Source organism: Vipera ursinii (genome assembly GCF_947247035.1).
Source record: "Vipera ursinii genome assembly, contig: scaffold_153, whole genome shotgun sequence".
Lineage (NCBI taxonomy): Eukaryota > Metazoa > Chordata > Lepidosauria > Squamata > Viperidae > Vipera > Vipera ursinii.
Window position 1 is genome coordinate 32,501 of NW_028148369.1, and position 12,714 is coordinate 45,214.

At 48.0% G+C, this 12,714-nt stretch overlaps 1 protein-coding gene across 1 annotated transcript; it reads right to left on the bottom strand.

Annotated features, from left to right (window-relative positions):
* Nucleotides 1-907: 907 nt before the first annotated feature.
* NDUFA4 (NDUFA4 mitochondrial complex associated) lies at nucleotides 908-5,190 on the bottom strand. The gene is made up of 4 exons (XM_083380141.1): nucleotides 4,753-5,190; nucleotides 3,285-3,373; nucleotides 2,611-2,671; nucleotides 908-1,214 (listed from the first exon to the last, which is right to left on the bottom strand). Exons 1-4 carry the CDS (start codon nucleotides 4,861-4,863, stop codon nucleotides 1,158-1,160), a joined length of 318 nt encoding a protein of 105 aa, XP_083236267.1. The 5' UTR covers nucleotides 4,864-5,190; the 3' UTR covers nucleotides 908-1,157.
* Between the last annotated feature and the right edge of the window lie 7,524 nt (nucleotides 5,191-12,714).

Genomic DNA, 12,714 nt, shown 5'->3' on the forward strand with positions numbered 1-12,714 from the left:
GGCGAGGAAGGTCGTCAAATGGGGGCTTTGCCTGCCGTCTCGCTTAGCGACGGAAAATTCGGGATCGATTTTGGACATAAATCGAGGACTAGCCATACCAATCGCCCGTATTTCTCTTGGCAGTGGAAATTCTTTTTCGATTTTACTTCACTTGGGTCTCCCTTCCTCCTCCTCCTCCTCTTCTTCTTTTTCTGCCCTTCCTTCCTTCTGCCTTTCTCCTTCATTTCCTCCTTCCCTCCTTTTCTTTCCACTATTTCCTCCACAATCTCTTTCCTTCCCTCATTCTTTCTTCTTTCCTTCCTGTTTTTTTTTGTCCTCCTTTCTTCCTGCCTTTCTCCTTCATTTCTTTCTTCCCTCATCTTTCTTTTTTTCCTTACCTTTTTCTGTCTCCTTCGTTCTTGCCTCCAACCTTTCTCGCCTTCCCTCGTTCCTGTTTCTTTCCTTCCTTCCGCTTTCTTTCTTTTTTCCCTGTCCTGCCTTTCTCCTTCTTCTTCCTTTTTCTTGTGTCCCTCTCTCTTTTGTCTTCTTTCTTTTCTGTCTCTTTCTCTCCCTTTTTCTTTCTCTTCTATTTCTATTACTTTCTATTTCTCGATTTCTCTTTCTTTCTTTCTCTTTCTTCCTTTCGTCCCTCCCTCCCTACTCACTTCGTTCCTTTCTTCCCTCCCTCCCTCCCGTCCTTCCTCCCATCTTTCTTTCTTTCTTTCTTTCTTTCTTTCTTTCTTTCTTTCTTTCTTTCTTTCTTTCTTTCTTTCTTTCTTTCTTTCTTTCTTTCCTTTCTCATCTCCTTTCCCTTTATACCGAGCGTAATTCTTTTCCTTTTCCATCTTTTTTTCTCTTTCCGAAGGATTTTGAGCCAACTAAAAATCGAGGTTGCCCATAAATCCAGACGGATCAAACAAACGCCAGGGAGGTTTTCAAGTCGATCATTTATTAATTTTGAGCATGCACGTCTCCCAAACATTTGTTATTCTTATTTTTTTTTCTTATTTTTTTTTTCTAAAGTGCGATGCACCACAACGATTTGTTTCCTGGATTACGAAGTCTACAAGTTGTGCGGTCAGCTTCCGGAAGACCCAAAGACCTTCGTCGACGGCTTCTCCGACGAAGGTCCCAAAAAAAAAAGAATAATTCAAGAAAAAAAATTTCCCGCCTCGTTCTCAGAAATCCGGACGGTCTTTCTGCAGCTTGCTGTAGTCCATATTAATGGCAAAAAACTAGAAAGGAGAAGACCATTATTCAGACGGAAGCCTTCAGATCCCAGAATCCCCCATCCGGCATGTTTTAAGAGGGGAGGACTTCCGCTCCCAGAATCCCCTAGCTGCAATGTTTTAAGAGGGGAGGACTTCCAGTCCCAGAATCCCCCAGCCGGCATGTTTTAAGAGGGGAGGACTTCCACTCCCAGAATCCCCCAGTTGCAATGTTTTAAGACGGGAGGGCTTCCAGTCCAAGAATCCCCCAGCTGGCATGTTTTAAGACGGGAGGGCTTCCACTCCCAGAATCCCCCAGCCAGCACGCTTTAAGAGGGGAGGACTTCCACTCCCAGAATCCCCCAGCCGGCACATTTTAAGAGGGGAGGACTTCCACTGCCAGAATCCCCCAGCCGGCATGTTTTAACAGGGAGGACTTTCACTCAGAATCCCCTAGCCATAATGATTTAAGAGGGAGGACAACTCCCAGAATCCCCCAGGTGGCATGTTTTAAGAGTGAGGACTTCCACTCCCAGAATCCCCCAGCCGGCATGTTTTAAGAGGGAGGACTTCCACTCCCAGAATCCCCTAGCCATAATGATTTAAGAGGGAGGACAACTCCCAGAATCCCCCAGGCGGAATGTTTTAACAGGGAGGACTTCCACTCCCAGAATCCCCCAGCAGGCCTGGTTTAAGAGGGGAGGATTTAAAAAAAAACTAGTTCCATTCTCCATCGGAGGAAGAAGATTACAAAAGGATTGACTTTAGAACTTAATCCGATTTAATCCGGTGTACTTTTCCTTATCCTGGCTGGATCCGAAAGCTAATTTTAATCCAGTCTTTTAATCGGTATCCTTAATTATATAAGCTATATAATTGAAATTGAAAATAAAACAATTCGGAGGGCCTGGAACCCCTTAAAATAACAGAACAAAACAGAATGACGGAGTTGGAAGGGACCTTGAAGGTCATCTAGTCCAACCCCCTGCTCAAGCAGAAGACCCTTGTGGAATAACAAGAGTTGGAAGGGACCTTGGAGGTCATCTAGTCCAACCCCCCACCCCTTGCCCCGTTCAAGCAGGAGACCCGTACAGAATAATAAAAAGAATACAACTGGTAAGGGACCTTGGAGGTCATCTAGCCTAGCCCGCTGCTCAAGGAGACTCTTATGAATCATCGAATATCAAGTTGGAAGGGACCTTGGAGGTCATGTAGTCCAACCCCCTGCTCAAGCAGGAGACCCGTAGAGAATAAAAGAATACAGCTGGGAGGTGACTTGGAGGTCATCTAGTCCAGCCCGCTGCTCAAGCAGCAGACCCGTACAGACTAATAAAAGAATACAGCTGGTAAGGGACCTTGGAGGTCATCTAGTCCAACCCCCTTCTCGACCGTCCCAATTGATTCAATATTTCAACGCCCCCACCTTGTAACGGTGAGTGGGATCGAGGTTGTTCCACGGTTCCGGATTATTCTTCTTGTCCCATCTACGAGATAAAAGGGAAATCAAAGATTTACGACCAGGGCAGGGTACGCCGGTAGTTCTCGTTTTATGACCGGTCGCTTCGATTCAAAGGTACGACGGGCTTTCGCCAAGCGATGTGCCACCCATTTCTGGTGCTAAGCGAGACGTTTATTGAGGGGCTTTCGCCCCACTTTACGACCAGCCGACTCATTGATTCCATGGCAAATGGCAAGCAATATGGTTGTTAAGTGAATCCAGTCGCAAAAGGGGATCACATAACGCCCCCCCCCGGCGACACTGCGACCGTCATAAATACGAGTCAGGCGCCAAAGCCTCTGAATTTGGATCACGACGTCGCAACAGTCGCTAAGGACGAAAAACCATCCTAAGTCCCTTTTCTTCAGTGCCATTGGGAGTTTGAACGGTCACTAAGTGGGCCGTCGTAAGTCGAGGACTTTCTTGTATTAAATTGAACCGTGGTTAAAAAGCTGGCTGGTTCTTTTACACTGCTTTTTTGGGGGTGGTGTTGCGGTTTACAAGATGTAAAAAGGAGCAAATGAGCTCAAGGCCCGAGAATTTCCACATACCCCAATGGTGGTTTGTAAAATAAACCAGGTTTAATGTCTGATACATACCTCACTTCCGGACAGAAGAAAGCCAGGCGCATCAGGTAGAGTCCGGCCCCGGCCACTGCAGTCCCCATAATTAAGAAAAGGGGCACCAGCTACGAGGGGAACAACAAAAAAAAAGGAGAAATTCAGATTAAAAAGCCATCCAGCTCGTCCTCCTTTTACGACGATTCGTTTAGTGACCGCTGGGAGTTGCAACGGCTCGGGGGGAAAAAAAAGCGACAACTTTAGCCATCGTTTCTGATTATCGCCACAGCTACGCAAACGGCAACTGACAGTCCTTCCTCGCACTTACGACCGTCGTGGCGTCGCGTGATCGAACGTCAGATTCGTCTTTACGACAGGTAGCGGCGTCCCGGGACTCGGGCGATCCCGTCTGCCCGGCCCAGCCTGATTCGCTTAGCGACCGCGTACGACGGCGGGGGATTCGCCGAATGACGGCGGCCCGTGAGGTCGTCGGCTCGCGAAAGCGACTCACTTAGTGACAGAAACGTCGGACTCAACTGTGGTCGTACAGCTGAGGACCTGTCGGTATTTTGCTACTGGATAGGAAAGATATGCAGGGTGTGATTAAAGAATCCCCCACACATGTAGGTAGGTAGAGCAAACGCTGGGGATGATGGGAGTTGGAATCCAGGTGGGGAAGGGTCGGCTGGGGACTATGGGAGCTGGAGTATAGGTGCATCAAAGATGGGGGACAAAGTGCGGGGGTTGTCAGCCAGGGATGATGGGGACTGAAGTCCAGGTGTACAAAAGACCCCTGAGGGAAGGGAGAGCTGAATGGGGACGATGGGAGCTGGAGCCCAGGCATACAAGTGACCATTAGGGTGGGCTGCACTAGCCGGGAACCATGGGAGCTGGAGTCCTGGCATATAAAAGGACCATTGGGGTGGATTGCATCAATAAGGGGATTATGGGAGATGCAGGCCAGGGTGAATTGTGTGGGCTGAGGACTATGGGAACTGGAGTCCAGGCATATAAAATACCCTGGGGGCGGGGGCAGTGCCACCTGAGGATGATGGGACCTGGAGTCCAGCCATGCAAATGAACCCTAGGGAGGGAAGAGCTGGGGATGACGAGAGCTGGAGTCCAGGCATGCAACTAGGGTAGTCTGCACCGGCATAGGGGATTATGGGGGATGGAGTCCAAGCATTCAAACGACCCCCCCAAGATGGGATGCACGGGCCGGGGACTATGGAAACCGCAGCCCATACACGTATAAGAGACCCTTGTGGGATGCAGGGCCAGCTGGGGATGATGGGTGCTGGAGTCCAGGCATGCCACGACTCCTAGCTTGGGTTGCACCAGCAAGGGTATTATGGGGGGAGGTCCCAAGCATTCAAACGACCCCTCCCAAGGTGGGTTTGCACCGGCCGGGGAGGATAGGCGCTGGAGTCCAGGCATGCAAATGACCCCTGGGGCGGGCTGACCCGGCGGGGGACGATGGGGCCGGGAGTCGCGGGGAGCCACTCACGCTGGGCCGATGCTTGACTTGGTGGCGTAGGAAGGCAATCAAGCCCGGGTTGGAGGCGGAGGCGGCCGGAGGGACGCGGGACGATGGCTGCTGCTGCTGCTGCTGCGACATGGCGGCCAAATCAATGTCACGTCAGGCACTCGAGTAGACACCTCTGCGGAGGACCAGGCTGCGCGCCAGAGAGCTCTGCGCCTGCGCGCCCGCTCCCCGCAAGTTTCCCCCGAGTGCGCCTGCGCCGCGGTCCACTCGACCGCCAGGAGGCAGCCTCAGTATCCAGATTGTTCGCTTGGGCTGGGCCAATGACGAAGCTGACTTGGGATAGGCCAGAAGGCCATAGAGTCTTCCTCCTAGAGGAGCTTGATTCTCCACCCTTTACTACACCGGAAGCCATAGAGAGCCTCCCAGCGCCGAGCCCTCTTCCTCTTCCCCAACCGGAAGTTCCCTTTCAATGACTATTGAACAGACTCTACGCTGATTCAGGAATTCTGGGAGTTGGAGTCCGTCAGGTTGCCTGCCCCCGCCAATAGAGGAACCGACCGGAAATCCGCGGCGTGCTTTTAACGCGTCCACTTAATCGGAAGTCCCCGCAGCAGAGAGCCTCCTCCCACTCCTAGAGCGGCTCCCTCTTCCGATTCCTTAAGGAAAAGTCCCATTCAATTGTGGAGACGTTCCCTTCAATTGTGGAGCCGTTCTCAGCGGGGGGAAAAATCCGCCACAGAAACCCTTCCTAGCGCGGCATTCCCTCACCGGAAGTCTACTCTTCAAAGCCCCTCCTCCGATCCCCCAGAGAGTCCCTTCCTGTCAAGGTAAAAATCACCTTTGTAGAGGGCGACGGACCGTGCTTCGGAGAATGCATGATACACTTGCAGGAAGGCAAGAAAAACACGACGCATAATCTTACTAAATACCTTTTACTTACAAAAAATAAAAACTAAATATATATTATACAGAGCTAGCTCACTACATCTTAACGTAACAGACAGTAACAGCAAAGTGAAGAAAAACAATACAGATAATAACTCTGGGAACTTCTTCTAGACATGCGCACTAAACAGACTGAAACCATAACATAGCTAGTCATATGGGATTCACTATGGTTACCAGATAAGTTATCACAACAGGTGCAGAGAGCAGGGGAAATGTACAGTTAGAAATGAACTTTTCTGACGAACATAAAAAACGTGCAGTGACATTCCCCTTCTTTCGTCAGCAAAGTGAAGACTCAGGTAAGGCACATCTTCTCACGCAGATACTCATGCTGGGCTGTAGGAAGTGGTTTGTTCAGCATGTCAGCAATTTGATCACGTGTAGGCACATACTGTAACGTCACAAAACCTTGTTTAACCAGTTGCCTTATGTTTTGATATCGGATGTCAATGTGTCTGGACCTTGAACCTGTAAAACGTGTTTCAGAAATATAAACCACAGATTCATTATCTTCCATCACTGTGATCGGTCGAATCGGATGTGTCCAGATATCTGTGACTAAAGCATCAAACCAGGTTAAAGGATTGCATGCATCAGACACACAAGCATACTCAGCTTCTGTAGAGGAACAAGAAACAAGATTCTGTTTACGCACATGCCAGTAAACAGGACATCCATTTAAAAACATCATGTAACCTGAAGTACTTTTCCGTGACTTCTTATCACTCGCCCAATCTGAATCTGCAAAACAACATAACTCTGCATAGTCAGTATGTGTGGGTTCCAACAACAACTTCATGTCTTTGGTGTGTTTTAGATACCTCAATAACTTTTTAACACATGTCCAATGAAACTGTTTTGCCTTGCCTACGTGTCGTGATAAAAGATTAACACTAAGTGCAATGTCGGGTCTAGTCCAACTACTAATATACAGCAGCGACCCAATGACTGAGCGATATAGTGTTTGATCTTCGAACTCAGGACTTGGTTCATGTGCCAAAATGTGAAAGTCAGTTTGCATGGGTATACTCACAGGCTTAGCGTCCTCCATGTTACAGTGATGTAACAGTTGTTCAATCTTCTCTCCTTGTGTGAGACTAAATCCCTTCTGAGTTTTGGCAATTTGAACACCTAAATAAGTGTTAATACATCCTAAACACTTCAACGTGAAAAACTTTTGTAAAGCTTTAGCAAAAACCTCACTCATCTGCTTATTTGGACCAATATAAACAATATCATCAACATAAACAAGAATTATCTCATACCTATTACCGGATCTTTTGGTAAACACGCATTCATCTGTTTCGGACTTAATAAAGCCCATTGAATTTAGTTTGTCAGAAAGACATAAGTACCACATTAAACCAGACTGTTTCAGACCATAAAGACTTTTGTGTAGAAACCAGGTATCCCCTTCTTGCTGTCTGAAACCTGGAGGACCTTTGACGTAGATGTCTTCATCAAGATCAGCGTGTAGATAAGCCGTTTCAACGTCGAACTGGAAAACTTCCAGGCCAAGGATAGTTGCAGTGGCTAAAGCAATTTTCACACTTTCAGTCCGCACTGTGGGTGAGTATGTATTTGTATAGTCCTCAGGATAACGTTGAGCAAAACCCTGGGCTACGAGTCTGGCCTTGTACAACGACTCACCATTCGGCTTCTTTTTGATCCTGTAGACCCATCGAGTACCAATAACTTTCTTGTTTGCTGGAGGGCTCGCAGGCGTAAACACTTGAAGTTTCTTTAGACTGTCCATTTCAGCCTGCATTGCCTCAAACCATTTATCCTGTTCTGATTCAGGAAGATGTTTGATCTGTGTGAACTTCTCAGGTGGAAGTGTTACATTACAAATCAAAGGTACAGGTGTTTTTGTTACTTGCCACGAATACCGTTTTGGAGGGATTCCCTTTGTGGACCTCTTGGAACGTCTCGGGCCAACCGTCCATTCTTCTTCTGTGTCGTCCTCGTCTTCATCGTCGCCAGCAGCAACATCAGCGGCTTGCGAAGACGGAACAGTAGGTTGGGAAGAACTCGTGGAAGGAACATTCTCCTGTGCATCTTGATCAGGTTGCGTGGCATCAGCAACATCATCTCTAGGAAAATAAACTCCAGGATCGTTAGAATGAATCCTGGACCAGTCAGCATCTTCCTCAAAAGTAGCAGATTGTGAAACCACAATAACATGATGAGAGTCAATGTATTTGCTCCATTTTGAATTATCATCAATGCCCATAAATCTCATCCTTTTTGCTGCAGGACCCCCTTTCTTTCTTTGGGCTAAAGGAATATTCACCATAGCATAGGAACCAAAAATATGGAGATGTGAGAGATCAGGCTTGTGTCCATACAACATGAAATAAGGGGTCTGATTTATCACACTACTCCAAGTACGGTTGACGATATGGTTAGCATATTTGATAGCTTCACCCCAGTATGGAAGACTGAGGTTAGCATCTTCAAGGAGGCAACGCATCATGGTTTGCAGAACTCCATTTCTGCGTTCTGCCACCCCATTTTCAGCTGGAGTATAAGGAGCAGATGTCTGATGTACTATCCCATTCTTACGCATCCAGTCCTGGAAACGCTGAGACATGAATTCAGCACCGCGATCACTCTGGATTCTGGCAATGTTGACCTCGAATTGGGTATAGACAAGACTAGCAAAGTCTTTAAAGATCTGAAAGGTCTCAGATTTTTCTTTCATAGGATATACATATCCATATCTAGAATAATTGTCAACGATTGTCAAGAAATATCTTTTACCACCAAGTGTTGGTGCAAAAGGACCAACTATGTCAGTGTGTACCAAATCAAAAATGCGTGTTGACAGGCGTGTAGCGCGTTTTGGAATTGCTGCTGCCTTGGATTTGGCTTTCTTGCAGACAGCACAGTCCAAGAACACCTTACACCCCTTTAGATCCAAACCTCTTGCGAACTCTGGCATCTTCTTCAGAACACGGAAACTGGCATGACCCAATCTTCTGTGCCACTTATGGATACACCTGGAATGCAAAGGTTTACCTGTTAGTGAATTCTCAACTTTAGCATTTTTATTAGGAACCCCAGGCTTGCTGTGAGCAACCTGTGTCTTTTTTGTATTTTTATTATCTTTAGGAACCTTTGGAGTAGCAACAGGATCTCTCTCTGAGACGTCTCTCTCTGGGCCTGTGCTCTTTGGAACGTGTATACTTGCCTGCTCTTGCTGCTTAGGCTTTGGTTTTAAGTAATAAACACCACCAATCAACATGGTTTCAGCAACAATATCTCCGTCTTTGACTATATAACTTGCTTTTTCAAGATGGTGGACCTGAAAATGAGAAAACCTAGACAAATGACTCTGACTAAGCAAATTACTACTGGCAGATGGAACATAGTAAACATTTGGAATGAGAGCATCAAGCTCTTCAATGTAGACAGTTCCTTTTCCCAAGACCTGAACAGGATGATTGGAAAAAGAGTAAAGTTCACGAAGTTCAGGTTCAGGCTCGTGCATCTCAGTGTAAAGCTCTTTTCTGTAGGTAACATGTAATGCTGCTCCACTGTCCAAAGTCCAAAGAAGTCGTCTGTCGTACTCTGGTTGAGGCTGTGGATCGTTGGTCACAACCAATGTGGCAAGTGGAGCTTGTGGATCACGCCTGGAACCACGACCACGACCTTGTCGTCCGCCTCTACCTCTGCCTCCTCTGGAATCTGTTCCTCTGGGCTGGTATGTGACGGGCGCTGGAACTCGTTGGGGACAATCCCGGGTGGCATGTCCCACACGATTGCAGATGTAGCATCTTGGCATCCTTGGAACGTAGGTCCTTCCACGGAAGGCACGCCTCGCTGAAGCTTTTGATGCAGGTGGTTCCCTTAAATGTGACGCAGCTTGCATAAGTACCTCTTCTTCGGCTAAAATTCTGCATACATGATCCACTGTGCGTTGAGCAATAGGCACTTGATTAATCTTGGAAATAGCATCTTTCCACTCATGATTCAAAGAATTGATGATAATGCTGATCATTTGAAAATCATCAATAGGATAGCCTTTTTCACCCAGTTCTTTTCTAATACCTTTCATTTTAGTCAAATGTGCTCCAATATGTTCACCAGGTTTTAATCTGGAACCATGGAACTCAGACAAAAGCAAACATGTAGACTCAATTGATGTAGGCCGATAACATGCCTCTAACTGAGTCCAAATTTGTTGGGCAGTTGCATCTTGTGAAAACGTGAGCTGCAATTCAATGTCCATTGACATCAATAATGTTGTGCATGCTCTATTATCCAAGTCCCATATGTCAGGAGTCCATGGCTGGGCAGGAGGATTAAACACCATCATGTGAGTACCTTCTCTGCGTAGCAAAAGTCCAACCTCACTGACCCATGCCCTGTAATTCTGTCCTGACTTCTTTAATTTTGAGTCACCAGCCAGTGGTACAATGGAAGGTGTTTGATGAGGAAAAAACAATTGAGGTACTGGCTGTGCAGGTTGTGCAATCTGACCATAACCTGCAGGGGGCACCAGTGGCGTCTGTGCCTGGACATGCGGCAGTTGCATTGAAGCTGCCGGTAGTCTTGGTGCTGGCTGTGACTGTCTTTGAGCTGCTATTCCACCCTGGCCAGCAGGAGGCGCTGGCGCTGGGACTGGTGCATTAGCATAATCTGCAGATGACTCTGGCCTTCGCATATAAGAACCCGGTGGCAATTGCATGTGGGCTACATATGGCTGTGCTCTGCCAGGTAGAGGGGCTTGCATAGAAGCAATATTAACAGGAGAAGCAATAGTAACAGGAATCCTAGCACCATCAGGGACTGGAGCCTCAGATGATGGCAGAAATCTTGTATCTCTGAGCAAAGACTCCTCCATAGACAATTGCGAGAGTGAGAGCTCCAATTCATGTCTTAATGCAGCTTCACCAGTAGATGGTGCTATAACATTTGCTTCAGGCATCACTGTGGCTCTGTATGTCCTTTGGGACAGCCCATAATCATGTGACATAGGAGCCTCCGGTTCCCATTCGTCTTGCATGACACTCAATGATGAGCGTGACTTTAGCTTTGGGAAAGAAGGAGGCAATATGGCTTCTCCTTGTGGGTGTGGCAATATGGCCGGTTCATGCTCATAATTCCTCTCATATTGCTGAACCATTGACACATATTTCTTTGCCTGCTGCAAACGCCTTTCAAAAACCCCAATTTGTTCACAGTAGCCTTGCATAGCCCTATCTCGCATAGTTTGCTTGGGGCTTGAAGGAGCAGAAGGAATTTTCTTCGGCTGGACTTTAAGTTTCACTCCAAGCCTTTGAAATTCATCGTGAGCCCCTGGAGTGTGAACATTTTCAAAAGCAGCTGCCAGGGAGCTTGGAAAAATAGAAAAAGGAGTGACTGACCTTGCATCGTGGACAGGAGCAGGCGCGTCTTCTCCAAGGCGTGTGGCCGAAGCTATAGGAGTTCTTAAAGTCAAAGGGAGCTGCCCCACAGAAAGACTCCTTTCCAGCCGTGGCTTCCTTCCTGACATGTTTCAGCAGTTAATCACCGCTGCCCCACTAGCACTAACTAACTGATAACAGCCGCAGAAACATGCTTCTCCAAAAACATAAATCAAACCATCCTCGATACCAAAATGTCAAGGTAAAAATCACCTTTGTAGAGGGCGACGGACCGTGCTTCGGAGAATGCATGATACACTTGCAGGAAGGCAAGAAAAACACGACGCATAATCTTACTAAATACCTTTTACTTACAAAAAATAAAAACTAAATATATATTATACAGAGCTAGCTCACTACATCTTAACGTAACAGACAGTAACAGCAAAGTGAAGAAAAACAATACAGATAATAACTCTGGGAACTTCTTCTAGACATGCGCACTAAACAGACTGAAACCATAACATAGCTAGTCATATGGGATTCACTATGGTTACCAGATAAGTTATCACAACAGGTGCAGAGAGCAGGGGAAATGTACAGTTAGAAATGAACTTTTCTGACGAACATAAAAAAACGTGCAGTGACACTTCCTCCTAGACAGACCGTGGCGCTCTCTTTCTTCTTCTTCCGCAGCGGAAATCCGCCTCCTCCTCCTCCTCTATTGAAGTCTCCTCCTTCGCCCTGTGACTTCAGCGGGGGGGGAAAAAAAACCCGCCGCCATAGAGTCTCTTCCTAGCGCGGCATTCCCTCACCGGAAACCCACCCGTTTCCCGAGCGCGGCAGCCGACCGAAACCCACCCTTTCTCCGCCTGCCCCCTTTCCTCCTAGAGAGGCCGTCTGCGGTCTCTTCTTCTTCTTCCGCGCCCTCCTCCCCGACAGAGAAGTCTCCTTCGCCCTCTGACTTCAGCGGGGTAAAAAAACCAAAGAAAAACCATAAAAAACAACCCCGCCGCCATAGAGTCTCTTCCTAGAGCGGCATTCCCTCACCGGAAACCCACCCTTTTCCCGAGCTCGGCAGCCGACCGGAAACCCACCCTTTCTCCTCCTCCCCTTTCCTCCTAGAGAGGCCGTCAGCGCTGTCTTCTTCTTCCGCCGCCATAGAGTCTCTTCCTAGCGCGGCATTCCCTCAGCGGAAACCCACCCGTTTCCGAGCGTGGGAGCCGACCGGAAACACGCTTTCTCCGCCTGCCCCTTTTCTCCTAGAGAGGCCGTTAACCCTCCTTTTTCTTCCGCAGCGGAAGTCCGCCCCTCTTCGACTTAGAAATTTCCTCCTTCGCCCTGTGACTTCAGTCGGGGGGAGGGGGGGGAGAAAAAAAAACAACCCCGCCACCATAGAGTCTCTTCCTAGCGCGGCATTCCCTCACCGGAAACCCACCCTTTTCCCGAGCTCGACAGCCGACCGGAAACCCACCCTTTCTCCTCCTCCCCTTTCCTCCTAGAGTGGCCGTCAGCGCTCTCTTCTTCTTTTTCCGCCGCCATAGATTCTCTTCCTAGCGCGGCATTCCTTCACCTTAAACCCACCCGTTTCCCGAGCGCGGCAGCCGACCGGAAACCCGCACTTTCCCCGCCTTTCCTCCTAGAGAGGCCGTCGTCCCTTTTCCTGCTTCCGGAGCGGAAATCC

Excerpts from the sequence above, each read along its gene's own strand:
- NDUFA4 (XM_083380141.1), bottom strand. The coding sequence starts at position 4,863 with ATGTCGCAGCAGCAGCAGCAGCAGCCATCGTCCCGCGTCCCTCCGGCC. Across the intron at positions 3,374-4,752 it reads AAGTCAAGCATCGGCCCAGC|CTGGTGCCCCTTTTCTTAAT; the intron begins GTGAGTGGCTCC and ends TTCCCCTCGTAG. Across the intron at positions 1,215-2,610 it reads ATCCCACTCACCGTTACAAG|TTTTTTGCCATTAATATGGA; the intron begins GTGGGGGCGTTG and ends TCTCCTTTCTAG.